The sequence below is a fragment of the Kwoniella dejecticola genome, chromosome 1 (assembly GCF_000512565.2).
Source record: "Kwoniella dejecticola CBS 10117 chromosome 1, complete sequence".
NCBI classification, from domain to species: Eukaryota; Fungi; Basidiomycota; class Tremellomycetes; order Tremellales; family Cryptococcaceae; genus Kwoniella; species Kwoniella dejecticola.
In genome coordinates this window covers 3,147,171-3,173,567 of record NC_089301.1, presented here as the reverse complement: position 1 = coordinate 3,173,567, position 26,397 = coordinate 3,147,171, and the positions used below count along the sequence as shown (strand labels likewise).

The 26,397-nt window shown below is 49.1% G+C and overlaps 11 protein-coding genes across 11 annotated transcripts; 6 read left to right on the top strand and 5 right to left on the bottom strand.

Moving 5' to 3' along the window:
• Positions 1 to 41: 41 nt before the first annotated feature.
• On the bottom strand, positions 42 to 1,376 carry I303_101176 (uncharacterized protein; the record flags this gene model as incomplete). The annotated part of the gene is made up of 5 exons (XM_065968285.1): positions 42 to 204; positions 296 to 541; positions 648 to 951; positions 1,114 to 1,146; positions 1,232 to 1,376. The coding sequence occupies 5 exons, from the start codon at positions 1,374 to 1,376 to the stop codon at positions 42 to 44; spliced, it is 891 nt and encodes a 296-aa protein (XP_065824357.1).
• Positions 1,377 to 2,083: 707 nt separating this feature from the next.
• On the top strand, positions 2,084 to 3,188 carry I303_101175 (uncharacterized protein; the record flags this gene model as incomplete). The annotated part of the gene is made up of 2 exons (XM_018404543.1): positions 2,084 to 2,380; positions 2,460 to 3,188. 2 exons carry the CDS (start codon positions 2,084 to 2,086, stop codon positions 3,186 to 3,188), a joined length of 1,026 nt encoding a protein of 341 aa, XP_018267197.1.
• A 479-nt stretch (positions 3,189 to 3,667) lies between these two features.
• I303_101174 (uncharacterized protein) lies at positions 3,668 to 5,616 on the top strand (the record flags this gene model as incomplete). The annotated part of the gene is made up of 3 exons (XM_065968284.1): positions 3,668 to 3,958; positions 4,084 to 4,345; positions 4,397 to 5,616. 3 exons carry the CDS (start codon positions 3,668 to 3,670, stop codon positions 5,614 to 5,616), a joined length of 1,773 nt encoding a protein of 590 aa, XP_065824356.1.
• A 289-nt stretch (positions 5,617 to 5,905) lies between these two features.
• On the bottom strand, positions 5,906 to 9,458 carry I303_101173 (uncharacterized protein; the record flags this gene model as incomplete). The annotated part of the gene is made up of 18 exons (XM_065968283.1): positions 5,906 to 6,129; positions 6,516 to 6,745; positions 6,817 to 6,836; positions 6,915 to 6,927; positions 6,989 to 7,101; positions 7,157 to 7,182; positions 7,248 to 7,266; positions 7,328 to 7,592; positions 7,661 to 7,815; positions 7,886 to 7,978; positions 8,038 to 8,165; positions 8,314 to 8,547; positions 8,616 to 8,684; positions 8,746 to 8,819; positions 8,874 to 8,914; positions 8,980 to 9,059; positions 9,128 to 9,213; positions 9,304 to 9,458. The coding sequence occupies 18 exons, from the start codon at positions 9,456 to 9,458 to the stop codon at positions 5,906 to 5,908; spliced, it is 2,025 nt and encodes a 674-aa protein (XP_065824355.1).
• Positions 9,459 to 9,985: 527 nt separating this feature from the next.
• On the top strand, positions 9,986 to 10,631 carry I303_101172 (uncharacterized protein; the record flags this gene model as incomplete). The annotated part of the gene is made up of 2 exons (XM_018404540.1): positions 9,986 to 10,246; positions 10,356 to 10,631. 2 exons carry the CDS (start codon positions 9,986 to 9,988, stop codon positions 10,629 to 10,631), a joined length of 537 nt encoding a protein of 178 aa, XP_018267194.1.
• A 607-nt stretch (positions 10,632 to 11,238) lies between these two features.
• Positions 11,239 to 14,082, top strand: I303_101171 (uncharacterized protein; the record flags this gene model as incomplete). The annotated part of the gene is made up of 8 exons (XM_065968282.1): positions 11,239 to 11,263; positions 11,324 to 11,492; positions 11,548 to 11,764; positions 11,824 to 12,102; positions 12,152 to 12,167; positions 12,436 to 12,532; positions 12,589 to 12,913; positions 12,970 to 14,082. The coding sequence occupies 8 exons, from the start codon at positions 11,239 to 11,241 to the stop codon at positions 14,080 to 14,082; spliced, it is 2,241 nt and encodes a 746-aa protein (XP_065824354.1).
• Positions 14,083 to 14,306: 224 nt separating this feature from the next.
• I303_101170 (uncharacterized protein) lies at positions 14,307 to 16,454 on the bottom strand (the record flags this gene model as incomplete). Its single annotated transcript, XM_065968281.1, has 9 exons — positions 14,307 to 14,384; positions 14,451 to 14,530; positions 14,641 to 14,716; positions 14,962 to 15,046; positions 15,206 to 15,357; positions 15,455 to 15,593; positions 15,681 to 15,828; positions 16,144 to 16,205; positions 16,315 to 16,454. The coding sequence occupies 9 exons, from the start codon at positions 16,452 to 16,454 to the stop codon at positions 14,307 to 14,309; spliced, it is 960 nt and encodes a 319-aa protein (XP_065824353.1).
• A 312-nt stretch (positions 16,455 to 16,766) lies between these two features.
• On the bottom strand, positions 16,767 to 18,618 carry I303_101169 (uncharacterized protein; the record flags this gene model as incomplete). Its single annotated transcript, XM_018404537.1, has 6 exons — positions 16,767 to 17,083; positions 17,154 to 17,574; positions 17,641 to 17,845; positions 17,923 to 18,139; positions 18,212 to 18,341; positions 18,424 to 18,618. The coding sequence occupies 6 exons, from the start codon at positions 18,616 to 18,618 to the stop codon at positions 16,767 to 16,769; spliced, it is 1,485 nt and encodes a 494-aa protein (XP_018267191.1).
• Positions 18,619 to 19,093: 475 nt separating this feature from the next.
• I303_101168 (uncharacterized protein) lies at positions 19,094 to 21,436 on the top strand (the record flags this gene model as incomplete). The annotated part of the gene is made up of 7 exons (XM_018404536.1): positions 19,094 to 19,169; positions 19,236 to 19,543; positions 19,609 to 19,681; positions 19,739 to 19,986; positions 20,057 to 20,150; positions 20,209 to 20,451; positions 20,514 to 21,436. The coding sequence occupies 7 exons, from the start codon at positions 19,094 to 19,096 to the stop codon at positions 21,434 to 21,436; spliced, it is 1,965 nt and encodes a 654-aa protein (XP_018267190.1).
• Positions 21,437 to 21,513: 77 nt separating this feature from the next.
• I303_101167 (6-phosphogluconate dehydrogenase (decarboxylating)) lies at positions 21,514 to 23,526 on the bottom strand (the record flags this gene model as incomplete). The annotated part of the gene is made up of 8 exons (XM_018404535.1): positions 21,514 to 21,611; positions 21,669 to 21,914; positions 21,977 to 22,040; positions 22,105 to 22,131; positions 22,203 to 22,433; positions 22,506 to 22,529; positions 22,591 to 23,397; positions 23,455 to 23,526. 8 exons carry the CDS (start codon positions 23,524 to 23,526, stop codon positions 21,514 to 21,516), a joined length of 1,569 nt encoding a protein of 522 aa, XP_018267189.1.
• Positions 23,527 to 24,123: 597 nt separating this feature from the next.
• On the top strand, positions 24,124 to 26,217 carry I303_101166 (uncharacterized protein; the record flags this gene model as incomplete). The annotated part of the gene is made up of 4 exons (XM_065968280.1): positions 24,124 to 25,300; positions 25,353 to 25,622; positions 25,676 to 25,895; positions 25,965 to 26,217. 4 exons carry the CDS (start codon positions 24,124 to 24,126, stop codon positions 26,215 to 26,217), a joined length of 1,920 nt encoding a protein of 639 aa, XP_065824352.1.
• Between the last annotated feature and the right edge of the window lie 180 nt (positions 26,218 to 26,397).

The window sequence follows — 26,397 nt, the reverse complement described above, 5'->3', positions numbered from 1 at the left end:
TGCATTTCGTGAGACTTCAATTGAAGTGTCAGGTACAAACACTAGTCTGGAAGATGCGCTGGATCAATCCCGGACACTCGGCCAGCGGCACCTTGGTCCAATCCGTCTAGCTCTTTCATATCTTGCTCATCTAGCTCGAAGTCATACAGATCCTTGTTGGCGTCGATCCTAGCAGGCGACGAGGCTTTGGGAATAGGAACGAAGCTGGAGGGACCACAAGTACATTGTGTGAGCTTGATCCTGTGGACGCTATCGTGGGTATCGTTCAAAGGCACGTGGAAGAGCTTTGACTTACCCCTTCTGCAAACTCCATCGAAGTAATACGTGAGCTACCCCTTTGTTGTGCTTCTTTGAGATCTTCACAACAACAGGATCTTCGAATTTATCTTTTCTAATTCTGACCAACGGGCAGAACGCCTGGAGGACAATCCCCTTGGATTTACAATACTCCACGACTTCGCGCTGCTGACACCATGGGTGCAGCTCGATCTGGTTTACGGCTGGTAGAGGTGCAGGAAGCGCTTCGAGGTGTTTGATATTGCTATCGCCCATCAGTCCAGCTTTGTCAGTGAGACTCTTCTAAAGGTCAGTTGCTTGTCCCCGATGGAGCATGGCATGTAGTGACAATGAGGGTGTCTTGCACTTACAAGTTCGAAACACCAATATCTTTGACCCAACCTTCCTTCTGAGCCAAAGCGAGGCCTTTCCAGTGGTTCGCTCTACCCTCCGGATCGGGTCTTGGATGATGTATAATCATGAGATCGAGGTATTCTTTCTCGAATCTCGACTTGTCGAGCCTCGCTACCGACTGTCGAGCTTCGTCTCGGACTTGTTCCGGGGTCGGGCGAGCATCTGATCCTTCGACGGGCGGTTGCCATTTCGTACAGATGAATAGGTTCTGTCGGTCAACGCCTGACTGGGCTTTCCTTTTTCGACTTCCCTCCTTCCTTCCTTTCCAACCCTCATTTCCTTCCACCCCCTTCCTTCCTCCTTCATCCTCCTTCCCCTCCCCTCACCTTCACCCTTCCCCTCCTTCCCTCCTCCCTCCCTCCCGTCCACCCTCCCTCTCGCCCATATTCGATCGAACAACACTGTTTCAGCCAGTACACTCACCCTCTTCATTACCATACATCTGAGCCGTGTCGACTGCGAGTTAATAATGACGTACCGATCAGCATACGACATCACGAGGCGAAGAAAAAAATAGTGATCCCCGGCACGTTTGACTCACCCATGAGATAGCCCGTTTTCATGGCATACGAAACAGCATCAATGCCTACATCGCCCTTCAGGCCTCCCGACCCGAACCCCAGCCGAGGCATCTCCCTCCCCGTATGGAACTTGACTGTGCTTTGCAGACTTAGCTTGTTCGACATAGTATATCACACAACGCAAACCCATGCGAATTAAAGGACTGGGCGTATTGATCGTTCCTATGCCCATGCGAGCTACTTATACATCCTCAGCCAGGTGACTTGCCTCCACACCAATCGGCCCGTACGGAACCGACGATCCGCTGACGGTATATATAGCTCTGACGGCGCCATGCATGACACCTATACAGGTGGAGGACATGCAGGTTCGGTCTGTGAATGTGATCGAGGTGACCTGTACGAGTAGCTGAAACAGTGCGTAGCTGCACGAGCACAAGATGTCGTATGAATCAGCCATATGTCTAGACGGATTGATAGATAAATTAGGTGAACGTGACGATCGGAAATGTTATGACGGCATGGCAGGAATTGTTGGAATTGCGGTCGATAAGATAATTGTCGATTGCTCTTCCGAATGAACTCTTTGTACAGGAGTCGGTCTGTTGGAATGATTCGCCAGCGATTCGGAGTATCGCTTTCATGCCAGCAGTAAGTGAGAACCATCCAGAAGACCTAACTCACGATTCGTAGAGAATATTCGCGGTCAAACACCGTAGAATGAACTGGCTCAGGGTCACTGGCCGGCTCCCATTTATATAACAAGACCATTCATAAGCATGCATTCGCGGGCCATCTTCTTCGTCTTCTTCAGCTGAATCAGCAGCTTGGCACAAAGGCTCTTCTTGTGTGTATATATTGTATATCTGAAAATGCCTTTCACGCCGATTCAGACATTCTTGGGTGGTCTCCTACTACATTTCTCCACTTCATCGTTGCTTGAAGACACTGGCCGCGTTTTCGGAGTATCAGGGATCGTCGATGGCGCGGTATTTGGAAGTCACGAAAGATGGCAATGGGGTATCATCGTCGGTCTGTTAGCTGGTCCAGCCTTTAGCTATGCTACAGGTCTCCAAGCGTATTATCCTGGAAATGCGCTTCACTCGATTGCGCAGATTGGGCTCGGTAGACTGGGATTAGCAGGAGCGCTTGTTGGATTTGGGAGTCGAGTAAGTCAAGTCTTCGATCAACCTGATTTTTCAGTCTCGACTGACGGATTGAATTGCATTGCATCGCATTTGCACATAGCTTGGATCAGGATGTACAAGTGGACATATGCTCTGCGGCGTATCCAGACTTTCGCCTCGCTCACTCATCGCAACTATCACATTCTTCGCAACGGCAGTCCTTTCCGCGAAGTTGTTCCCCTTGGGCCCAAGTTCAAACCTTTCGGATCCGGCCATTCCCGCTTACGCTTACACCCTGGATCAACCATCCTTTGCGGCTATAGCTGTGTTTATTGGTCTAATTGCCGGACTCAAAATCGCTTATGCAGCTCTCAGCCGATACGTCCTTTCGACCGCGTCCTTTCGTTCGACGCCCTACGTGCTCTCGGGCCTGATGTTCTCGATCGGGCTATCCATGTCAGGTATGAGTGACCCTGCAAAGGTGTTAGGCTTTCTCCGACTCTTCGACCTCACACAGTTCGACCCTTCCCTCGCGTTGATCATGCTCAGCGGTGTCCTGCTCAACGGGATACATTATGCTCGTCTCAAACACACAGCCAAAGCAAGATTCCCTTGGGAAAGCTGGCGCGTCCCAACGCGAAAGGATGTAGGATCAAAATTGATACTTGGTTCAGCAGCCTTCGGAGTCGGGTGGGGATTGATAGGTATCTGTCCGGGTCCCGCACTAGTTGCATTCGGCGAAAGTGTGATACACAACCTCACGGTCACTGGGAAGCACGACTCCCTACTTGGAATAATCACGTTCTTGGGCGCCATGTTAGGGGGAATGAGAATTAGTAGATTGTTTTGACCGGGATGACCGACGGGCAGAAAGGTAGAAAGGCGAGAGGCTTGGCACCAAACCTGAAGGAGAACTGAATAGATTCGATTTCAGATCCACACGGAGGCCGAGGTGAAATACCCGTTACACGCGTTTGATGAAATAAATCCCCGCGTCTAATACCTATAGCACGATCACTTCGGTGCCTGAGTGAGTTTTACTATGTTAGTATGAATGGGATGGGGGAGATCGGATCCGTGCATACAGTCAACTTGGTTTTACAATTTACACCGACGGCGATGGATAAATTCAAAAACAACACCATACGCTCACACCATCACACACTGACTCACTGACAAGTTGAATCGGCACAAATCATCATAACCAAAACACTTATAACCCACCCGCAAATCACATCACTTTCCTCCCTATCATCTCTTCTCAACATCTACGCTCTCACTCTATAATTATAATATCAATCTACCACATCCACTCATTCTTTACTCATCATGACCACAACGCACGACGGTGCGAATAACAATCTTCACGTGCCCGAGCACAATCCCACAGTCATGGAGAGCGTTGAAAAGGGTCTCGCCTCTGAAGCCGTCCAGTATGGTGAATCACCAATGTTGAGTCGCACAGCGAGTCAAGAGTTGACGCTCAACGATACTCAACATTCGAATGAAAAATCGGATAAGATTGATGCTGAGAAAGGCGAAACATCTGAAGATGATTCCGGTTTACTGAGCGGAGCCAGACTCTACTTGGTGTTCTTATCGCTCATGTTGAGTGTATTTGTGAGTGTTCCGCCTTTCTCAAGCAGTGCAAACGAACGGTGCTGATTATAAACAATGTTAGATGTTTGCTCTTGGTACGCCGTTTTCCAGCTTTCAAAATTTACTCGGATACCTGCTAACTGCAGAATATAGACCAGTCGATCGTATCCACTGCTATCCCCCAAATCGTGTCCGAATTCCAAGCTTTCGATCAAGTCTCTTGGATTATCACTGGTTACTTCCTTACGCAATGTGGTCTCATTCTCCTTGTCGGTCAACTTCTCACCGTGCTCAAGGCCAAATGGATGTTACTCGGTGCCGTCTTCTTCTTCGAGCTCGGTTCGCTCATTTGCGCCGTTGCTAAAGATATGACTACCTTGATTGGTGGACGAGCTGTCCAAGGTATCGGTGAGTGTATCTCACAGGATCGATTGTCTCATATGCTAATTCTTTACGCAGGCGCCTCCGGAATGTTTGTATCCATTCTCGCTGTCATTGCCGTTGTCACTCGAGTGGACCAACGAGCCGCTTTCATGGCATCCTTCGGTATCGTCTTCGTCATCTCGTCCGTCGTTGGTCCTCTTTTAGGTGGTGTCTTCACCGAGCGAGTCTCTTGGAGATGGTGTTTCTGGATCAACTTACCCTTCGGTGGTGTCGCCGCTGCCGCCGTTGTATTCCTCCTTCCCGCTCGAGATCCCGCCGTCAACGAGAACACTCCTCACGACCGAACTCTCCTTGGAAAGCTTAGGCGAATGGATTGGCTCGGTACTGCCCTCATCTTCCTCACTATCACCTGTCTCCTCTTGGCTTTGGCTTGGGGCGGTAACGAATACGCTTGGGGCAACTGGCGGATCATCCTCCTTTTCATCCTTGGTGGTCTGCTCATCATCGCTTTCGGCTCTTGGCAAGTTTACTACGACAAACACGCTCTTATTCCTCTTTCTTTGCTCAAGAACCGATCCGTCGTCGCATGTGCAGGTGCCATGTTCTTCTTCATGTTAGCCATGTTGGGAGGTACCTATCAACTTCCGCTCTTCTACCAGGCCGGTCGAGCCCACTCCCCCGAGAAATCCGGTATCGACATCATCGCTTTCATGTTATCGATCTGTGTGGCCATCTTCATCTCTGGAGGAATCACCACCAAGTTCGGAAGATATTACCCCTTCTTGCTTATCGGTCCCCCTATCTCAGCTATCGGTTTCGGTCTCCTCTACACCATCGACGCTGAGATGTCCAACGCCCGAATCATCGGTTACCAGATCTTGGCCGGTTTCGGTATTGGTCTTTCCTTCCAAAACGTGCTCATTGCCGTTCAAGCGGAATATCACGACCGACCAGCACTTCTTCCTCAAGCTACCGGTGTAGTCTCGTTCTTCCAACTTACAGGTGCCGCTATCGGTATCGGAATCATCAACACCGTGCAATCCGTCTTCCTCAACACGCAAATCAAGAAACTCGCCCCCAACGTAGACTTCGAAACTGTCCGACAATCCGTCTCTGCCATCTACCAACTCCCTGTAGCTGATCAACCCCCAGTGATCGAGGCGTACATCATCAGTATTACCAAGTCCTTCATCCCTATCATTGCGGCGTGCATTCTTGCTCTGATCTTCGGCGCGTTCATCAGAAACCACAATATGCTTACCAAGGGCGGAGCAGGTGGTGCTCATGCCATGTGAGAACGGAGTCTACCTTCAGTCAGTTTAATATGAGACGGAAAATCAAAAATATCATAATGTTCATATACCCCATATAATAGTTACGCCTTCATCCTCTATAAACAAGAATAGACATGCATCGAGGTATCCGGTTATTCTGACAGGTCTGCACGCACAACAATCTTGTTTTGTAATCGAGTATGATATGCATATGATAGGTATGCCCTTTTGTACGTAAGTGTGGTAGCAAGATGATCCATCCCAAAGTACTGCAGGGCAAAGCAAGCTCCCTGTTCTCTTTCTTCTGAGTTTATGATTTGAAGACTTTCGGTAAGATAGCTACACCCTTGGAAGCACTAGCGCTATCGACCATACCGAATCTCGAACTGCAATCTAACAAGATCCTAAGTGCGTTTCTGGCTCTTACTCTGGAGATATCTTGGGAAGATCCTAGACTTGGTCTTGATGTAGGAGCGATAGGTGCAGCAGGGGCGAAGGGGTAAGGGAATGTTTTCGATAAGACTTCGTACATCGCTAATGTGACGGCGAACTGAGGCGATGATCTGATGACTCGCGCGAGACCTCCCTTGTACAGTGGAGGGTCAGTGAGAACGCAAGTAGAAAATAGGGAAAAGGGAGAAGGAAAAGGGAAAGGGAAAGAAAGGTGAGGAAAATGAGAGGGGGAAGAGAGGGGTGAGGAGGGAGAGGGTGGGGAGACGGAAGTGAAGTGGACAAAAAAGGAGGCGAGGGAGGGGGCGGAGGAGGAAGCAAGGCGAGGAGAGATGGGAAAGAGGCGAAACGGAAGAAGATGGACAAAAACCGGCAAGGACTTTGAGCGCGGAAGAGGCTTCTCAGAGCCAGTGGATAGGCAAGAATATGGCTATGGCGGCCCATTCGATGCTTGTACCAAAATCACTCACCTTTGACTCCCTCCTCTTGCAAAATCTTCCTGAATCCATCCACCGGGCCTTTGTACACTGTTTGTCCGGCTCTAGCTTGCGACTGAAGTCGAGTCTTGACCACATCCGCGGGTGTTGTGAGGTATGCAGCGGGCATACCAGCGATACCGGCAGCAGTGAGTAATTCTCCGAAACTCAATACCTTTCCTCGTCGGCCTTCGTGGAAAAGATCCTTTTTCAAGTGAGCGTATCTGCAAATACCATCTTCGTGTATCAGCTTCTGGTACTTTGGAAGTATGAAGTTTCAGTTGGCATGACTCACGAGGTAAAGTAGATCATGGACTATAGAGATGTTTCCTGTCAGTCAATATCCACCATACAACCCGTAATCGACACCGCATGTTTTGAGCTTGCACTTACGAAAGGAACATCCCTGACGTCGAGCCTCGGGTCAGCACTCAATCCCTTCCTACATACTGGCCCACGCAACTCACCTCCAGAAACAAGCGATGGCTCCCTTGTAGAGCCCAACGAGACCAAGTTGTTTTATGATATGCAAAGCACCACGAGGAGCAGCTCCTCCTTCAGCTCGTGCGATTTCACCCGCCTGATCATGTTTCAGAATCAGCTGAGCAATGACTTCGCAGACTGTGCGAACCCACCATCTGCAATCGGATCTTCGTTATTTCTGCAAGAGAATAGTCAGCAATTGCGGCCCATAGAGATTCCATCCCGGATAGAAGCATCACGAACCAAGTGGATTCGTCACAGCCTAAACACTACGATCAGCATCTCGATAATCCAAATCGGAGGGAATTCTGAGCGGTACTTACAACTTGACAGCCACCAGCCATACCACCAGCGAAGATCTCCATATACAATGGGATTCGACCAGTCTCAGGATCCGTAGCCTTCTTCCTCACGAAATCATTGACAGTCAATTTGATAGCTTTCTCCGGGGCTACACCGACTAATTGGGGCATGACACCTCGGTAGAAGGCTCTGACACCTCCTTCATTCGCGTATACTTTTCGTACGCAGTCGGCAGCGTTTCGATACAGGACTTCTCCAACCACTGTAGATCGTTGATTTTGAAGCCTTCCCAAGGAATAAATTCAGTTTGGGGAAACCAAAAGTCAAGCTCAGAAAAAGCGGAGAGGACTTACCTGGTCTTGACAAGATCGATTGGGTACACGACGTAAGCTCCGATACCACCAGCGATACCACCCAAGAAGAATCCATAAGCGGATTGACCCAATTGCGAAAGGACACTTCTGGAAGCTGTGACTTCAGGTTGGAGAGCAGCTTCGGGCGGTTGCCACTGAGACGCCAAGGAGATTTAGCAAAACCACAATGATTCCGTGAAGTAAGGCGTAGGCGGCTTTGCTCACCTTAGCGTCCAGCAAAGCTTGGAAATCAGCCAGACCAAGTCGAGCACTCGTAGAAGCACTTCCTCGGGTAGCGAAATGCCAGATGATTTGGGCCTAAGCGGTTGATCAGCTTGTCTTCAAAAAGATAGACAAGAATGTATGGTATCACTAACCTCCATGGGAGTGAACATTCCATAACGCATACTAGACGCAGCCTCATCCAAGAAATCCGATACGTCGATTCTACCGTCTTTCGATCTTCTAACAGCGTGTTCGATGATACGCTCAACAGCATCCATCTCTGCGACATAGGATCAGCGTTCGCCCCTCGGACTCCAGCTAATCCAAAGGGATACCGGCATACCTCGGATGACTGCAATAGACAGTTGTTCAGCGTCATCTCTCATATCATTGAAGCGGGATATGACATGAAACTCAGGTAGACTCACTGTTGTGGAAAGCAATAACTTCCGAATAACTTATTTTCCTTCCAGGGTTCATGGTACACAGTGTGGGTAATCTCTCCAGAACCGAATCAGACAGCTTGTGGCCCGCAATCTCCACGATTATCTTCTGGAACTCCTCCGGGCTGATATATCCATCGTTATCTGAATCGAAATGGTGGAAAGACTGTCGTAATCTTTCTCCTTGGTATCCTTTTATGAGTTGTGTGAACTCATGGTCTACCCTCGCATGTCCCGTCAGCCCGAAAATCTAATGGGCCGGCCAGATGGAATGAGAATATACGCACATCCCAAAACATGTCTACCGCCCCTTTGACCGACATACAGCTTCATCCAGTCGCAATCGAAGTTGAAAGCTGGCGAGAAATGTCAGCTCTTTAGAAGGTTGCAAGTCTCAGGAGGCCGCGGTCAACCCACGTATACCACTTGCAGCGGTGTTGGCGGACAGAACAGCTTTGAATTCGTCGAATTCGATCGTTCCGGAGGCATCACTACAGATAAAACGTCAACAGCAGGTTTATGCGGGCAGAAGACAGTGAACTCACGTATCGAAGACCAGGAAGGCGAGCTGATAATCGGCATCCGGCTGCAACAGAGTCGATTAGCACCAATTTTCACGTGTTCTTCAACAAGCTTGATGAGGACACCCACTCGTTTCAGCAACGTCTCAAATACGACAAAGTCCTCCCATGACACCAAACCCCTTCTTGAATTATCCGCTACTTTGAACACTGAGCATCCCCAAACTGGTCAGCTTGCTTACTCAACTTTTTCAAGGTGTCTGAGTTACAAGCCTTACAATTGGTATATTGTTCTTTCTTGATCTTGCTGAAGCCCTCGTCCGTCGGAGCGATAGCATCGATGAATTGCGTCGGATTCAAATACCTGATCATTGGCGGGCGACAGATCAACCAGTGCTCATTTCTCCGTCCCAGCCATTTCAAGTATAATTGACTGGTAAAAAGCTAAGCTTACTTTTTGCCTTCCACTTCCTCTTTGGCGAACCTGTCAAACGTCCTTCTCCATCTTGCCAGCTCGTTCTCGGCTGGCTTCACCGTGGAAGCTATCGAGCCTGCAGTGGATTTTATGGTGGACGAAAGCGATGATATAGGTCCTTGCGAGTCGGACATATTGTTTTACACGCGCGCCGTAATGATGGTCGGTGAATACAAGTTGATTGGATAGGATCCTCCTGGCTGTAAGACCAAAGGACTGCCAAGACGCGTGAAGAGGTCAGTGACTGACTGGATGTCGACGTGAGGAGAAGGATAAGGTGGTAAGCACCGGATAAAGATGAGTGTCAGACAGTCACTATGAGTGGTGAGTGACGGTTGTGGTTCCGGTTGAGCCGATGATATCCTAATGCGCTGGCTGTATCGGAGCTAACTCGGTTTCATTTTCACTATACCCTGTTCATTTCTCCGCGGGTCCCCCTTGGTTGGGGAGAATACAATGCCACATCACGTACAACCTCAACCTCAACCGGCAATAACATTCGATAAGATAAACGAGTTGACAGAGCTCATGCGTTCGAAATCAGAGATCTCTGATTGTCAAGCATGCCACCCCGATAAGCGATAAGAGCCAAGAGCTGTCGAAAATTCACTTCACAACGTCGAAGTTGATAAGGGATTGCATAAGGAGGACAAGCAGCAAGATGGACCTTGGTACCGGTGGCCTTCCGCTGTCTTTCGGTAAACAGCCTTCAGCGTTACCCAACAAACCACCTCAAGCAGCACATCAGACGAACGGAGGATCGAGAGGAGTTGGCAGAGGACGAGGGCGAGGTGGCAGTGGCAGTGGAAGGGGTAGAGGTCGAGGTGGAGCAGTCCATAGCGATAGTGGATATGGGCAGAGGCTGGGTGCTCAGAATGATAACATCAATGCCGAACAGCACGAATTTGTTGGCGGTATGAAGGTGAGTCATCTACACCCCCTTTTCTGATGAACGACGAAGGGAACCGTGATACATCGCAATGAGAGGGCGAACGGAAGGTGAGGAAGTAGCTGACGCCCATATTTGATAGCGATCACACCCTAACTCGCCCAACGACTCATCAGCTTCGTCTAGTAGAAACGTCCCACCGCATCTCCGTCAGAACAATCACTCAGACCGCGGTGGGCGAGGCGGCGGCCCTAGAAATATACATGGAAATAGGAATGGAAATGTTTTTGGTCATGGAGGAAGTGAAAAAGGGTTCTGGAAGGATAGTTTCCTGGAAGATCCATGGAAAGAATTAGAGGAGAAACGAGGGAAAATTCGGAGACAGCGCACTGATACCAGGCAAAACCAGGAGAGTTAGTGGATCTCAGAGCAACGAAACAAGTCCATGATTGGTTTCAGGGCGAGTACTAGGCTGAGTCCGCCAACGATGTAGTATAATAAGTGAGTAGTCTATTCTGTCACTTATCAGTAGACATATGCTGATATATGAGGGTCTCAAGAGTCCTCTATGAATCGATCACTGTTGTATCAGTATGCATAGCTATAGTCATACTCACGGGACATTGACATCAAACTTATGTGCAACCTACAAGCTAGAGTTGAGTGATAATCATGGAACACAGATGGCAAACGCACGGACGATCTATCCCTCCCTTCCGCTTGCTTCTTTTTCCTATTTTCACTCGACATATGACACAGATCAATTATTGACTCTGTATCGTTCATTTCACCTCTTCTTCAACTCATGTTCTCATCTTCTTTGAAAGCTCATTAAAAGCTAGATGAGTTGAGTCGCCAAAGGTCAATCATCGCTCAACTGCTGGTTACTCCTCCATCGACTTGATTTTAGATACCAAAGTCAGCAAGATCCCACGCTCTCGGACCCGTCCTTTGGGTTTCTTCCCATTTCCTTCCTGACTGACTGCTTCGACTCGAAGGGTGCAGGATTCGAGAGATAGCTTCAAATGGACCGGACAGACCTCTTCAAGGGTGAGTAAACGGTTTCTTCCGCGCGAGCCTTGCTGACGAATTCATCAGCATTATTGCCAGAGCTTCTTCGGTTGCGTCCCGAACTGCTACATGTCTTGCTCAATTCTGGCAACGCGTCCTTGCGGAATCAAGCATTACAAGTCGCCTTTACCACTCTGGACATCGAGCTACCCGCAGAACTCAGCGAGGCTGCTCTGAGAGTACATCCCAAAATAATCGCGCTGCTGCGGTGAGTCCTGCAAAGGGAGGCGGACAATTTGGAGAGCTGACGAGATGCTGAACAGTAGCCAGCATCTAGGTACACACACCAAGATCCTCCGATTCTATCACGCCAGTAGTCGCGAGAATCACTTAAAGGTATCAACGGACTATCTTCCTGATATCGAAAATGAACCGAGAATTGCCGTGTGGAATCTGGCCGCCGATATTATACGGTGTTGCCCCAACCTGCAACATCTAGAATGGAACACATCATTCGGCATAGGCGGGGGTCTATGGGAGGCGAGTAGTCCGAAAGTATCCATGGTACTAGATGCGGGCTCACATCAAGTGTTGTGCAGGCCATTGGCTCACTGACCAAGCTTACTCGCCTGTACATCACTCATCCACCTCTACACCCCGCCTATAGTGCTTCCGCCCAAGCCGGTACACCTTCTCCTCGGATCACGCCTCGCTTACAGCTTCTTGTACCACCCACTCCGTTCTCCGAGAGCGCGCAAGAGATCGACGCCGCCAAACCTCCACCACTAGGGTCGGTAATCGGGAACGGAGGTTGGGGTCTAGGGTTCGGATGGGAGAATTTGGAGGAGCTGAAGATCGGACCACTGAGCGAGACAGGGGTGAGGACTACTCAGCAATTGAAGAACACCGCTCTGATATCCTCTGAAGGCCAAGACAGTCGCAAGTCATTTGACACTTCTGTCTATGCGTCTTTGTCCACTTTCTACCTTAGCTGTCGAGACCCAATTTCTTGACACTCTCCTTTGCACCTCGATCAGCAAAATCGGGGCGCTAGGAACGCTGACTCACATTGAGCTGTCCACAACTGGTACAAGACTCACTGCCGAATGTTTGGATATCATCATCAGTGGATGTACCTCGTTGGAGAGCTTGAAGCTGGATAGCGTCGATGGTGAGTCCCTCTTCACCTATTATACAGCTGACCCATGCAGGACACCTCAGCAAGGAGACTTGGTCAAGCATCGGCGAATGGCCACAAAGCTTCCGCTCAATGGAGATTGTCATTCCCGAGGGAACCAAGCGATTTTCGTAAGTCTTGTCGAGATGAGATTTTGTGGCCCTCACTGATGCTTACGACCTGATAGTTGGGTGTTGGACCACCTGGACAGCATACATTGTCTGCCATTCGCGCAGATGCAGCACTTTTCGTTGCGAAGGATCACACATCCCGTCCACCTTCTGCCTTTTCCGCCAGCCAACGCACCTTCGATGCCTGTGATCCCTACCGACATGACGTTTCGACCGATCCCGGATGATCTACTTCAGGCTATCATCGAGAATGGATCACGGCTGCAGAACCTCTGCCTAACTTGGTGGGAAATGAGCCAAGACAATTACCTCGCCATCCTAACGAACTGCAAACAGCTTCGAAAGCTCGAGGTGGCATTGGCTGGACCGGTAGCTTCAGCAGTAAGCCTGAGCCTCTGTCACTCATAGAAGAACATCGGCCGCTGACTGGCATTCAGATCAACATCCCCAATTCATTCGGCAACTCCCCTCTGAAGCATCTGTCCTTCATGAGTAATCCGTCCCACTACCCAGCCACCCTCAGCACCAAAGTTAAGGTTGACTACATCGATACCCCTGAAGATCTGCCTACTACGTTGAGGGACCAAATGTCAGTCGCCGATGTCAATCTGCTTGATCCTCGAGATCTGAAGAAACTGGCTCGTAAAATACCTAATCTTCAATCTCTCGACTGGACAGGAAAAGGCGGTAAAGGCATGTGGGCATTTGTCAGAAAAACGAACTCGTCTATTATCAACGTCAAGTTCACTCATGCGGCTATATTGACCAAAAATATCTGGCTACGATGTCAAGAGCGTCCACCAGCCATATTGGGGCCAATTGTCGAAACGCCTCAGGCAACTACGGCATTAGAGATCCCTCAAACACCATCGAGCGTTTCTTCTGCACCCCTTTCGCCCAGTTCTCCCTTGGTCCGCACATCTTCTGTCAAGACGGACGATAGTGTCAGAACACCCGGTAGCGCCTCGGCTAGATCAACTGGGAACGGCGAAGATAGCGACTTTAACGGTCAAGCAGACATTGTAACCGTGTCTTCCGGTCATCAAGGTCTATCGCCCACTTCACCTTCGTGGTCAGATGCCAATTCGGTCTCCCCCAGCTGCTCTTCCTCGATCAAATTACCAGCTAAGCCGATCACCTATCCTAGCAGAAACAAGGTAAAAATCACCTCACGGCATGGGACTTCGACTCGATCGAGCACACCGAGATCGACTCCTTCCGTGGCTAGCCGAGATAGTGCTCCACGAACACCTACGAGTTCCAGCATCCCGTCCACCCCTATCCCGGCTCCTCAATCGCCACGCACTATACCTGGATCAGGTGGCAGGGCATTTTATCCTATTGAAAAGTTCGAACACTCGCGCAAGGATCAGACTCCACCTGAAGGATCTACAAAGCGTGATGAAGGATCGAAACAGAAGACAATTGATAATATTCATGCAGTCTCCGAGGCAGGTTGGACGGTCGTTGGTGCACCGGGAGTCAAATCTAGCAAGTCTGAGAAGAATGAGAAGACCAAAGCCAGGAGCAAGGACTCCCCCCGAAAATAAGTATTTCTCTTTCTGGGTTATCCACCTGAGGCTCGGAGTTCTGGTGCGAAAAACATGTACCAGTCGATGATACTCGTTAGGCTATTTGTAGATAACATGCATTGTATGTAACTTGACCAAATTACACTGCGGGCTGTTAAATGAATCATGGATCGAAATCGAAAGGTACAAATACTCATAAGGAATCGATAATACACCCTAGTAAGGAGGTCAGAAAAGGGGCTTTAAAGATGCTTGAGGATCCAGGGCTGTTGATCTACTTGATCGAGCGGTAGTCGCTCTTCCGGCTTGAAGCGTAAGAGCTGCACACAACAAATAGAGTCGTTAGTTTCTACTGAAGCTCAACGGTCATACCGAACAGTACTTACTGATCGTATGAACTCCTTCGCATCGGACGAAAGAAAAGGGGGAAATTTTAGATCACAGCGGCATATCCTCTGATGGACCACTACAGACATTGTATGTATGGTCAACAATAATGGGATCATTCGACTTTCACTCTGGGAAAAGGAAGAGCACAACAGAACGAAGCAGAAAAGAGACCCTGTCTTGACTCACGCCTTGGTCCACCCGAAGTATCTGCACCGAAAGGTTCTTCCCCGCACGTCAACTCATAGGTCAATACTCCCAAAGCCTAAAGTAGATCAAATCACGACATCGTAATCCCGCATCAGCCAGAGCCTTCCTCAAATTCCAGTGCCAACGGATGGTTGGTTGGAGGGAAGGGATAAAATACGAGGAGATGGGATGAGAGAGAGAAGGCGTGGGGAGGTGAGGTGAAACGAGACGAGGTGAGGCGACGGCGGGAGGGGTAGTGGAGGAGCGTGAGGGGAAATCGGGGGTGGTTCAGGTGAAGAGGGGAAAGGTGGAAAGGCGTACCCATATGTCTATGGCTTTTCCATACGGTTGTCCCAGTACCATCTCGGGGGATGTGTAACTCAGTGTTCCTGCTAGAGTGCGCTGACTGTCGAATTTCAGATAAAACAACACCCATGATCAGCCTCTTCTGACCGCTGTACTCTTTCCTCTTTTATCTATCTTCGGCTTCTCTCCACTCCGAGCACAAGATATGATACAACGCTTGACTACTCGGCCTGACTTGACTCGAACAGGACGGACTGACCTATTCTCAGCAGGCGAATAGACCGACCATCCAAAATCTCCGATCTTAATCTCTCCATTCATGCCTAATAATAGATTCTCAGGCTTGATATCCCGATGTATTATATCGTTGGAATGTAAATACGCTAAGCCAGAAGCGACTTGGCGTATATACTAAAGAGTACAGTCGTATCAGTTTCTGAATGACCAAGCATTTGCTATACTTCCGATCCCGAGGGAAGATATCGGCGAGCAGAGATTGATCGCTCACTTGACTGCTTCGTTTCTCGGAGAACTTGCCTTTCTTAGCTAGCTGTTTGAACAATTCACCCTTTCCCGCTAATTCTAGCATGAGGAATATCCTCTCGGAGTCATGGAACCACCCGTAAAGTCTGATGATATTAGGATGTCTATACCAACCAATACACTTAGCTCGTCATCTATCGAAGAAGGATGAAGGAACATGTCGTCTGAATGAGATCGTGTTGCTGACGCACCTGAGAGTTTGCATCACCTCAATCTCCCTTCGAACCTGCGTTTGAACTTGCTTCGTGATGATTTCATCCTTCGTCAGACATTTGAGGACCAAGATGAAGGGATCGGTACGGGATCGGACCCTCGCAAGATAGACTTTTCCGAAATGGCCTATCGGAGAGGGTAATGTGAGCAAGGTCTTCTATTGTTAGTGAGCGAGAGGAGTGAAGCAGACAAATGAGGGTCAAAAAGAGGCGAAATGAGGATCATCACAGGTAGAAAAGACATCGTCGAGATGGAAGAAGGGGTGAGGACCGCCGGGGAAGGGAGAAGGGTAGGCGAAGAAGCGGATCAAGGAGGCGGAACGAGGAGAGCCTGAGAAGGGAAGGAGAGAGAGTGTGCTTCGGACGGGTAGGAGTACCAATGGGGTAGTGGTGGAAGACTCATAGCAGACATCGGGCGAGCAGCAAAGGAAATCGTTCTCACCTTTACCCAAGGGCCTGCCGATATCAAAATTACTGAGCGACCAATGCTTGGATGGGCCCGCCCTAGATCACGATACCCTTTCATCTTTTAGCAGCGGCGACTGATCGCAGCAGGCGGAAGCCTGTATTCACCCAGCATGTCTGCTGTCATATGCTTGAATGCTCGACTCACCGTTCAAAGTCGTCATCGAGCTGTCTATGCTGCGCTATCTTTTCGGGAGTAAAGTGCACCTGGGATCCCCGCTCAAACCCCCCATCATATGTTCCTATATTCGTTTGTTCTTGTTGTTGATCTGGAGTTGGGTCTTGCATCCTGCATGGCCGAACACCTCTTTCCTCCACGGATGTACTCACTGAACTTTGAAAAGCGGTTTATGGCAGGATAGCAGATGTGTATGGCAGAGTCAAGATCTTTATGAAGGACGACAAAGCCGAACCGACTTGATGTTGATGTTCGGCTCGCGCGCCGACAAAATCAGACGCGCATAGCGCTATGACCATAACAGCTTGTACCAGTAAGTCGGTCCTTTTTCATTCCCGATCATGACTATGCGTCTGGGTCCAGCAATGACAGACATCGATTCTAAATAGATGCATGGAACCTCGTAGCGCCCGCTATATGACCTAGAAATGACCACTTTCTAACACCTCTTCTCCCTCAGCCTCCAAGACCCTTCGTCTGTTCTTATCCATGTCTTTGGAATCATCCTTGGCTTCAGGTGCGTACAGTGCACACACAAAGGTACCAGCTGCCATCGCTGACAAGACTATCCAAGCGAGATATCCACCTAGAATCTGCTTGGACACAGAGATAGCGAAGATACTGTTAATAACAGCCGGGAAGAAACTCTTGACTATGCCGCAGATCGCTACGGCAATTCCATTCACCGTAGCTATGGCTCCAGGTGGGGCGCAGGAATTCAACAATAGTTGAACCGAAGCTATTATCATACGCCATCAGCTCACAGTCCATTTTACCCTCAAACGATTGCAAGGAGTTGCTTTACTCACTGAAAGTCATATTTCCTGAAGATCCAAGAGTGACAAATGCTGCCAAACTCAATTTCGACAAGAACCAATTATCGGATCTTGCGAAGGCATTCGCGACAGCCGGGAGAAGCATGAACACCGGGAAGACCGATGAGACAATGATGAAGGTCTTCTTTGTTCCCAACCATCTATCGAATCGCGGTAAGGCGAATAACAACCACAATCCCTGGCATAATCCGTTGGCAGCACCCAAGGAAGCGATTTGAGGCGGACTCATACTTTGTCCTCCAATAGCGACGGGCGTGAAAAGGTACAAAGGGAACAAAGCGTAAACGCAGAAGACGACGGTGACTCCCCATCCAAAGATACCGAACATGCCGATCGTTTTTCGCGTGAGCACTTCCTTGATAGGCGGTGGGTTGTCACATTCATCAGGGCGAGTCTGATCTCTGAGTCAGTTTATGATCCACATAGACGGCAGAAGAAACCCATTGAACTAAGGACTCACTTCTTTGAGATACATCGAACACAAAACCATCGAGACCAAGATGTAGACGGCGCACACCAAGCACGGCAGAGCATATGGGAATTGAATGAATAGCTGGAAATGACCGAATAGTTTTGGCCATTGCTTGGCCGGTTCCGCAAAGTATCCACCTAGAGTCGGACCAAGCACCGCACCCATGTTGGCAGCGAATGCAAAGTATGCGAAGCTGTCCCAGCACACAATATCAGCAATTCCGTTCAAAAGCGTTCTTCTGATAAGCCATATATGTACGGGAGCACTCACGCCTTGGCCTGATTGGTAGAATCACAATTCTCAGTGAACAACGTTCGGATGACCATGGCATTTCCGCCGAACACTCCCGCCAAAAATCTACAGGCATACATCTGCCAAACGTGCTTGCAGAACCCGAATAGCGCTGTCGATGCTAATGCTCCGAATAATGAGGCGATCAATACTGGTTTTCTTCCAAACTTGTCCGCCGCCCTTGCCCAATATAGCACTATACCATCAACCAACCATCAGCTCTTATCCCTTCGCGTCGCCAGAAGGCTGCTTTCGCTGTCTTACTCACAAGAGAGACATTGAGTGATCGAGAATGCTACTTCTATGAATCCTACACTATATCCTACATTTTCGACCTCGACTTCGCCCGTCTCCACAATCATTTGCTGTACGAAAGGGAATAGGATACCGAAAGTGAGCTATGAGTAACAAGTGGAATACATTAGCAATTAGCATTGAGTCTCATATCGTTCTCTCCAGACGTCCTTTGGCGCCACTCACAGGCTCCGATATCCGTGCCATACTCAGAAGAGCTATTTGGCCCATATCCAAAGGATTTGGCTCATCGTTCTTGGGCAATCTACCACCCTCTACATCTTGTCCTGGGTGAGCAGTAGCACCGTAATTCGCTCCTGCATTGTTCCCATTGCGTATAATCAAAGTCTCGTCGCTGCTGGCTCTGGATGTTCTGCCCATTGTGCGCGTCTTCAGTCAAGTATCGAGGGGTAACGAATGAAGCAAGGACGAGAGCCTTCCGGACGTAAGCATCCCTATCTCTATCTCATCTCATCTTTTATTTCTTTCTCTGGTCGCAAAGTAATCCTTTCGCTGTGATCGGTTACCCCATGCCGCCGGTCGGTAAATGTTCTGCTTGTTTAGCTCAAATCCACAGAAAAACCGGAACCGGTTCACCGGTTTTCCCCACCAAATACCAGGGTCCGAATGGCGTCCCAACGTCATCTCACCGCGTAGGAAACCTTCTGTACCTGAAGTATTCGGGCCGGTGCTGAACGGTCCGCGTCCCAGAGTCAGCCATGACTGCTGGAATGGATATTTCTATGTTCCTTCATGATGTTATCGGCGTCGAAAGGACCTTACCATTGTCAGCTCAGTCTACGAAGCAGACTAATCCCAAGCACATAAGCTATCGTCAAAGTCGTCATCGAGCAAGATGTTGTTGGGCACCAACGATTTTCTGAATAACCCTTACAAAACTCGAGAGGATGTCTTGAAAGGATGTATAGCTCGTGAGTATGGACCTTCCGGCCGCTATGGACTCTGCTCAACGACCACTGATTGATGAAACCACATAGTCCTTGATCCATTGGCAGCCCACACTTCTCCTGGCGGCGCTTTGCTGGATATCGGAAGTACTGCGACTCATTACGATGTCAAGGCGGTAGCCCTAGAAGCGTTCGCCAGACCATTATGGGGTCTTGCTTCCTTACTTGCTGGGGGTGACCAGTACGCAGGTGCGGAAAGATGGGTCAGAGGTTTCGATTCTGGTACAGATCCGAAAGGGAAGGAGTACTGGGGTGAATCGATGGACAAGGATCAAAGAATGGTCGAAATGAGTCCGCTGAGTTTCGCTGTCGCCATGGCGCCCGATGTCTTCTACAACGTAGGTCTCTTTTTATCCGTTTCCAAATTGATAAATCGAGCTGATCTCACCCCATCTTAAATCAGAATCAATCTCCTGAGGCCAAGAAGAATATTTGCGCTTTCTTGCAATCGTGTATAGGCAAACGTATGCCAGATAGTGAGTGTGCCTTCAGCCCATCTTTACCCCAGGACCTGGTGACTGATGGCCATATAGCCAACTGGTTATGGTTTAGAACGTTCGCAAATCTGGCTTTGAGAACAGTCGGATCAGACTTCCATAACCCTGAGCAGATGGAGAAAGATCTATTGCGGCTCGAAGAGTTCCAACTTCCGCCTCACGATCCCGAGGGCGATGATGCTGCATCTGCAGGATGGAGCAGAGATGGACCCGAAGATGTCCGACAACTGGACTACTACAGTTCGAGTTTCGCCATACAACCGGCTCAAATGATCTACGCCAAGGTAAGTGCCTGAGATCAAGCTCGAATCAACCTGTACATATCCGCTGATACTCCGTTGCTCCACTCAAAAGCTCGCCGCTAAGACGGATCCTGAGAGGGCTGAGAGGTATCGACAAAGGGCTCGGGACTTCTTATCGGACTTCGTTTACTATTTCTCGGATGAAGGTGAGTCCGATAAACTCAGAGTTACACTGGTCTCTTTTAACTTTAGTCTGAATCGCAGGAGCGGCAATCCCATTTGGCCGATCAATGGTTTATCGATTCGCCGTAATCGCTACAGCGTCTACCATGGCACTTGCCGATATCGAGCCTGCTGCCCCGTTGACATGGGGTCACGTCAAAGGACTGGTGCTCAGGCATCTCAGATATTGGAATGACGCGAAAGATATCTTCAGAAGTGATAGCACCCTCAATGTAGGTTATCGGTTCGATAATATGAATATGACCGAGAATTACAATGCTCCAGGTAAGTCTCCTGATCCGAAAAATGCGGTTCAATGCGTCACTGACATATGGCCCAACCTACAGGTTCCCCTTACTGGTGCATGAAAGCTTTCATCTGTCTCGCAGCTCCTGTCTCGCATCCATTCTGGACATCTGAAGAACTCCCTTGGCCGACCGACAAACTACCTTTGACCAAGTCTCTCCCTGACCCATCGCACATCATGTGCAGGCAAGCCGACCACACATTCTTGCTTTCATCCGGCCAAGCACCTCATTACGCCATGAGACACGGTCCAGCGAAGTACTGTAAATTCTCTTACTCTGCCGCATTCGGTTTCTGCTGTCCCACGGGAGATATGGATCTTGGTCAACTCGCTCCAGACTCCATGCTTGCCTTGAAAGACGCATCGGACGGAGTAGATGCTGCAGACGGAGAGACATGGAGGGTCAGAAGAAATCCCATTGACGCAAAAATTGTTGGCAGAGGAACGGATAAGGTACATTTGAGGTCGAAATGGAGACCTTGGAAGGATGTCGAAGTTGAAACTTGGCTCTTGCCTCCTCAAGATGTTCAATCAAGCTATTACCTCAGAATACACAAGGTCACTTCTAGTCGAAAATTGGAATCCGCCGAAGCTGGATGGACCAATTATGGTCAAGGCGAAGATGGACGAGCCTTAATCCAGTCATTCTCCGGGCTGATGAGTAAAGGAGGTGATCAAGAGGTAGGGTGGTCAAGAGCCGTCACCGCTGGAGGGGCTGTCGGTGTTGTCGATGTGTCGTATAGAGGATCAAGTGGGAAGAGACACGGACAATTGGTCCAGATCGATCCCAACGCGAATGTCATATTCTCAAGAGGTATCTTACCCAGTTTGGTAGGCACAATTCAGCCTGGAGAATCTTGGCTGGTTACCGCTGTATTCGGTAAACCTTCTAAAGAAGGCAAAACGGCCGGGTGGGAAGAGGCATGGAAACAAGTCCCTCAGGTCCCTTCTTGGATCCAATAGATGTCCACGTACAGCCTGTCACAACCCATCATGTAATCATATGCATGACGTCAGAATTTTGCGGAAGGAAATCCACGCTAAACTCCTGGAGTCTTGGAGAACTCTGTATGGTATTTGCCTTTCTCATGACCTTTCTCAGTCTTGCCTTTAACATCGTAATTGTGATGACCGAAATCTATGGAAGATGGTGAGTATACCAGATCACGTTCAATTTGGTGGGAGCGTAGCTTACAATCAAGTTCCAATTCCATGAAATTGGTATCAAGCTCCCTGCAATTGACGGCTTTGATGTACTCAAGGGATGCCCCAAGAGCAGGTGCGACAGCATCAGTCTTTATGGCGATGCTGTATAGCTTCTTCTGCGCCTCGTACGTTTTGGCTAGTTCTTTGGCTATCTCTGGGATACTCTTGAGCAAATTCAGCGGCTCGGATCTGGGGAATTTCTCGAAAAGAGGAAGGAAGAACTCGGCAATCGCATCTATGCGAGCGGCGCAGTGAGCGTCAGTCCGAGTACAATGCTGGAGAGAGGTGTTAGCTTACCCGACTGGATGATACATCCTTGGCGCCATATTTTGATACAGTCAGCGAGTGAGATATTCCATTTCTGTAAGACCCAAAGCATAGTCAGCTGTCTGACCACCCTTCAATGGACTGAGACGGTGAATTACCTGATCTTGGGAAGCCTTCGTTATGATCTGTCCACATATACCAAGGTCATCCTCTCTCCTACTTCTCATATCAGATGATCAAGGGATTTCATACGTACATCAAGACCCTGCACGAAAGCCCCTAATATGGCACCATACACGGCGGTGTGTATTGTCTCCATAAGCTTCGACTTCTCAGCTTTGTCCAGCTTGGCTTCAGCAGCTTTGGAGGGCTGAGGCAAGCCGAGGTTATCGGCGACCTTGGAGCGTTCGAATTTGTCGGCGGAGATTATTCGAAGCTGATGAGCCGCAGCTATCGCAGGTGCGGCAACGTGTCTTTCGCCGATTTCCTATTTAGCACAACAATAAAATCCTCAGCCACTGCGCTAAAAATGGTCTTGGACGTGTTCTTGGACGCTCACTTTAGTCGACCAGGTGCCCGTACCCTAAGATCAGTTGCGTCAATCCAGTGCAAATACTACCTGGGGATAGTTGTCCAAGGCTTACCTCCGATAAATCCACATCCTGAGTGACCTTATCTTCGATCTTCTCTACTATGCCATCTTTGGCATTCTTGATACCTCCTCCTTCCTTGAACCGAAGACCCTTAAATCCGATGCCGACCAGGAAATTCCCCCGAAGTGGACCTTCTTTCCACCACGATTCGAAGAGATCCGATATTTCGTCATTCGACAAACTCAGTTGATCGTGCAGAAGACCCCGGACTTCGCATAGGATCGACAGATGGGCGTGTTCTATACCATTGTGGATCATCTTGACGTAGTGTCCCGCTCCGCCAGGGCCCATATGCAGCACACAGGGCTCTCCTTCCGGAGTTTTAGCTGCCCAAGTCTCCAGGTAAGGTTTAATCACTTTCCAAGCTTCATCCGTCCCACCTGGCGAACAAGAGGGGCCATGTCGGGCAGCTTGATATCCACCACTAACTCCCATACCGACCCACTCGATACCTTTCTCTTTTGCATTGGCTTGTCGTCTCTCCGTTTCTTCCCACCATTCATTGCCTCCGTCAATAATGATATCGCCCTTGTCCAGCAATGGGAGCAGTTCCTCCGCAACACCATCTACAGGTTTTCCATGAGGCATACTGAGAACGATGATCCTAGGTTTTCTCTCCTTTCCACCCTGCTTTGGGAAAGCATTGATGAGTTTTTCCAGAGAAGTGAACCCATGTACGCATTTTTCGTTCACTTTCTCATCCTCTTTAGCTGTATTCATCAGCTTCTGAACAGCTTCTTCTTCATAGTCATAGCATCCTATCTTGGACCCGTGCTCCGCAAATAGTAAGGTCATACCCTACTGCACCGATCAGTATGGCTCGGACACCCTGCATTGGCCACAACGGGGACTTACCCCTCCCATACTTCCGCTCCCCACAATGCCGATCTCGATGTCATTGACCTGCTCGTTATCTATGTCTGCCATCTTCGATATCCCCTGCAAGTTTCGCCTTGTATCCAGTAAGATAACAAAACTCAATCGGATCGCATGTCTGTCTGAAGACCGTCAATCACTTCTCTGCATACGTTGTGAGCGAGAAGTGACGTTTTCGTGTGCAGTTTACGGGGACTGAGAATAGATGCAATCAAACTGTGGGGGAGGTTACGGTAAGCGACCAACAACGACGTCACTGATCACGTTGCTTTGTGCCTGAGTACTTTGCTGGTATCGGTTCAAAGTGCCTGTCAAAGCCATTTGACTTACTGACGCCTAAACATCCCGTTCTGCTTGTTGCAGGCGTTCGCTCAAAAGAATATATAGGCATGCTTGTGCACCCTACGAGCTGCCCTTACCTTATAATCTCAGCAGGCCTGGGATGTTTGAACATGTCTCACAATTTCTGGAACGGCTGGTCGGGCGTTCAGCTCGGACGCTAACGAAATTCATGCAGCTCTGGCGTCTACAAAGTTCTGGTATGGTCGTCGAGAGTATGAGTAAGGTAGATTTGGTCAACATGATGTTCCCAAATGCCGCCATGCATCGGATTGTCATCACTGGTCTCGAAGCTGAATCTATACCAAAATGTCTTACGACAACGCTGGTCTTCGACGAAGATCGCCCAATCCCAACTCGCCTATACCTCACCTCGATATAGATATCCCCTATTCTCCAGGTCTCCTGTCACCGTACATCAGTACTGGGAGCCAGTCTAACCATGGACGGAATCTTGGTCTAGGGTATAATGATGTGCTTGAAAGGTATCAACGTCCATCGCCGCTTTTGGCTGCACAAGATTATCCGAATCCAACCATAAGACTCGTCCCTTCTGCCAACAACGACTATGGCCCACACAGTCCGATTCAGGGGACTCGCCATGCACCTAAACCATCGCGATCCAAGTCGAACGACGAGGGTGGAAGTATATCAGCTGAATCAGCTGAATCCTTAGCGGCCCTGAAGAGGCATCGAACCGATCCAAAGTCGTACTCAAATAGCGAAAGGGCGAGCAGAGGAAAATATTTCGAGTCGACATTATTCCCCGGGATAGACGGTAGAGATAGACCTGTGCCTCCTCTACCTTTAGACATTCGGAAGACTAGAGGTGGACCTCCAAGTATCATATCTTCAAGATCGAGTGGTTCAGGAAGATACACAGGGGAAAGTACAATTGGGTCTTCCAGTCCAAGAACACCTCGTGAGACCGAAGCAAGACCCGATAATCAAAGTAGACCAAATAGCGTTTTATCAAGTTTGAAATCCCTAAAGAACCCATTCGCTTTCTCCCGCCGGCCACCATCCACTGCAGCTCCTTCTTCTCCCGCATTATCCAGTCGATCTATCATTTCTTTCGCTACTTCCCGAAGCTCAATCTCGTCAACTTCGACCTTAGCAGTCCCGTTTTACCCCTCCGCTTTTTACAAGGACCAAGGCGAGATAGGCAAAGTGTCGAATCGGGACATCAGTGAGAAGCTCACGGACAAATTTCCGGCGCCTAGGCATGTGCAGGATGCCGCCAAGGGAAAAAGGGAGAGATGGACAGGATTCAAGTGGATATTGCTATTGTCGGTGATGACTGTGAGTAGAAGTAGTTGCCATACAAAGCTGAAACTTCAGGTATTCGCGTACGGAGTAGCTGGATTGATTTGGGCCCTACTGATTCTTGGACGAGGTGAGTCAATCTCGATTCAATACGACGCTGATCGAACAGTCAATCCACATAGCGACGTGACTATGGTCGCTGATCCGGACATCGTAATCTGTAAGCTATCACCCAGTCCCTCTCTGGATTACGCTGCTAACGACAACTGCAGTCCTCACCCTTGCGTCACTGTTGTGCATCTTTACTGGTTTCATAGGTTTCACCGGTGTCTTGCTCAACTCAAGACCCATCTTGGCGTTCTACAATCTGCTTTTATGGCCAATAGTGCTTTCCATGTGTCTGGTTGGGTATACATCCTACAAGCGTGGCTCTCTACAGCTGGAAAGGAAATTGAATCAAGCCTGGAGTCAATTCTTGGATGATCAAGAGCGTCTGACCATTCAAAATTCGTTGAGATGCTGCGGATACTACAACCCTCTTCGTGAGCTCGACTGTCGTCATATTCCGAATCTCGCTGACGAGCGAGTGACGCAGACGATGCAACCTATTCCACAAGGTGTTACCCTCGTACCACTTTACCAGGTTGCAAATCGAGATGGATGCAATTTGAACGGGAGAATCTTCACAAATTCGCAACAGCCGCTTTCAGTGTACTGGGCTTTCATTTCCTCAACATCGTCATTGCTGTTCTGTGCTCCAATCACGTCAATAACACCTTTGGGAAAGGTCTCACACCGCCCGCATACCGCTTACGGTACGTTCATACCTCTACTGGAACCCGAGAAAGTGAACTGACATTGACTACTTGGTTGCTTGACCATAGAATGGCAGATGTACGAGCCAATGCTTTATCGGTCTTGGCTACACTACCCATGGCGAAAGACCGAAAATCGTCACTAAGCAGACAACCTGCCATAAGCCATAAATGCCGGCCGGAATCGCCCTATTACTCGCGGTCGAGTTCGAGAATGAGCATGTCAAGTTCCGATAGCCAGGCGATGTGGAGCGATGTGATTCATGAAGCTGGGCCAAGAGGGAGAGCACTTAGAGAAGCTAGAGAGCGTGGTATGCTATAAAATAGTTATCTCGTGTGTTATGCATGTCCATCCATATAGAGTGAACACGGATCTGCTTGCCGCCTAGAGTATCATGTTTTTGCCACTCAAGGCACGGTCAATTGATACCGGCTTCATTTGTTTATGGTCGATGGTCTATGCGTGATTATGACGATGCATGATCACCTTCCGACACTTTCT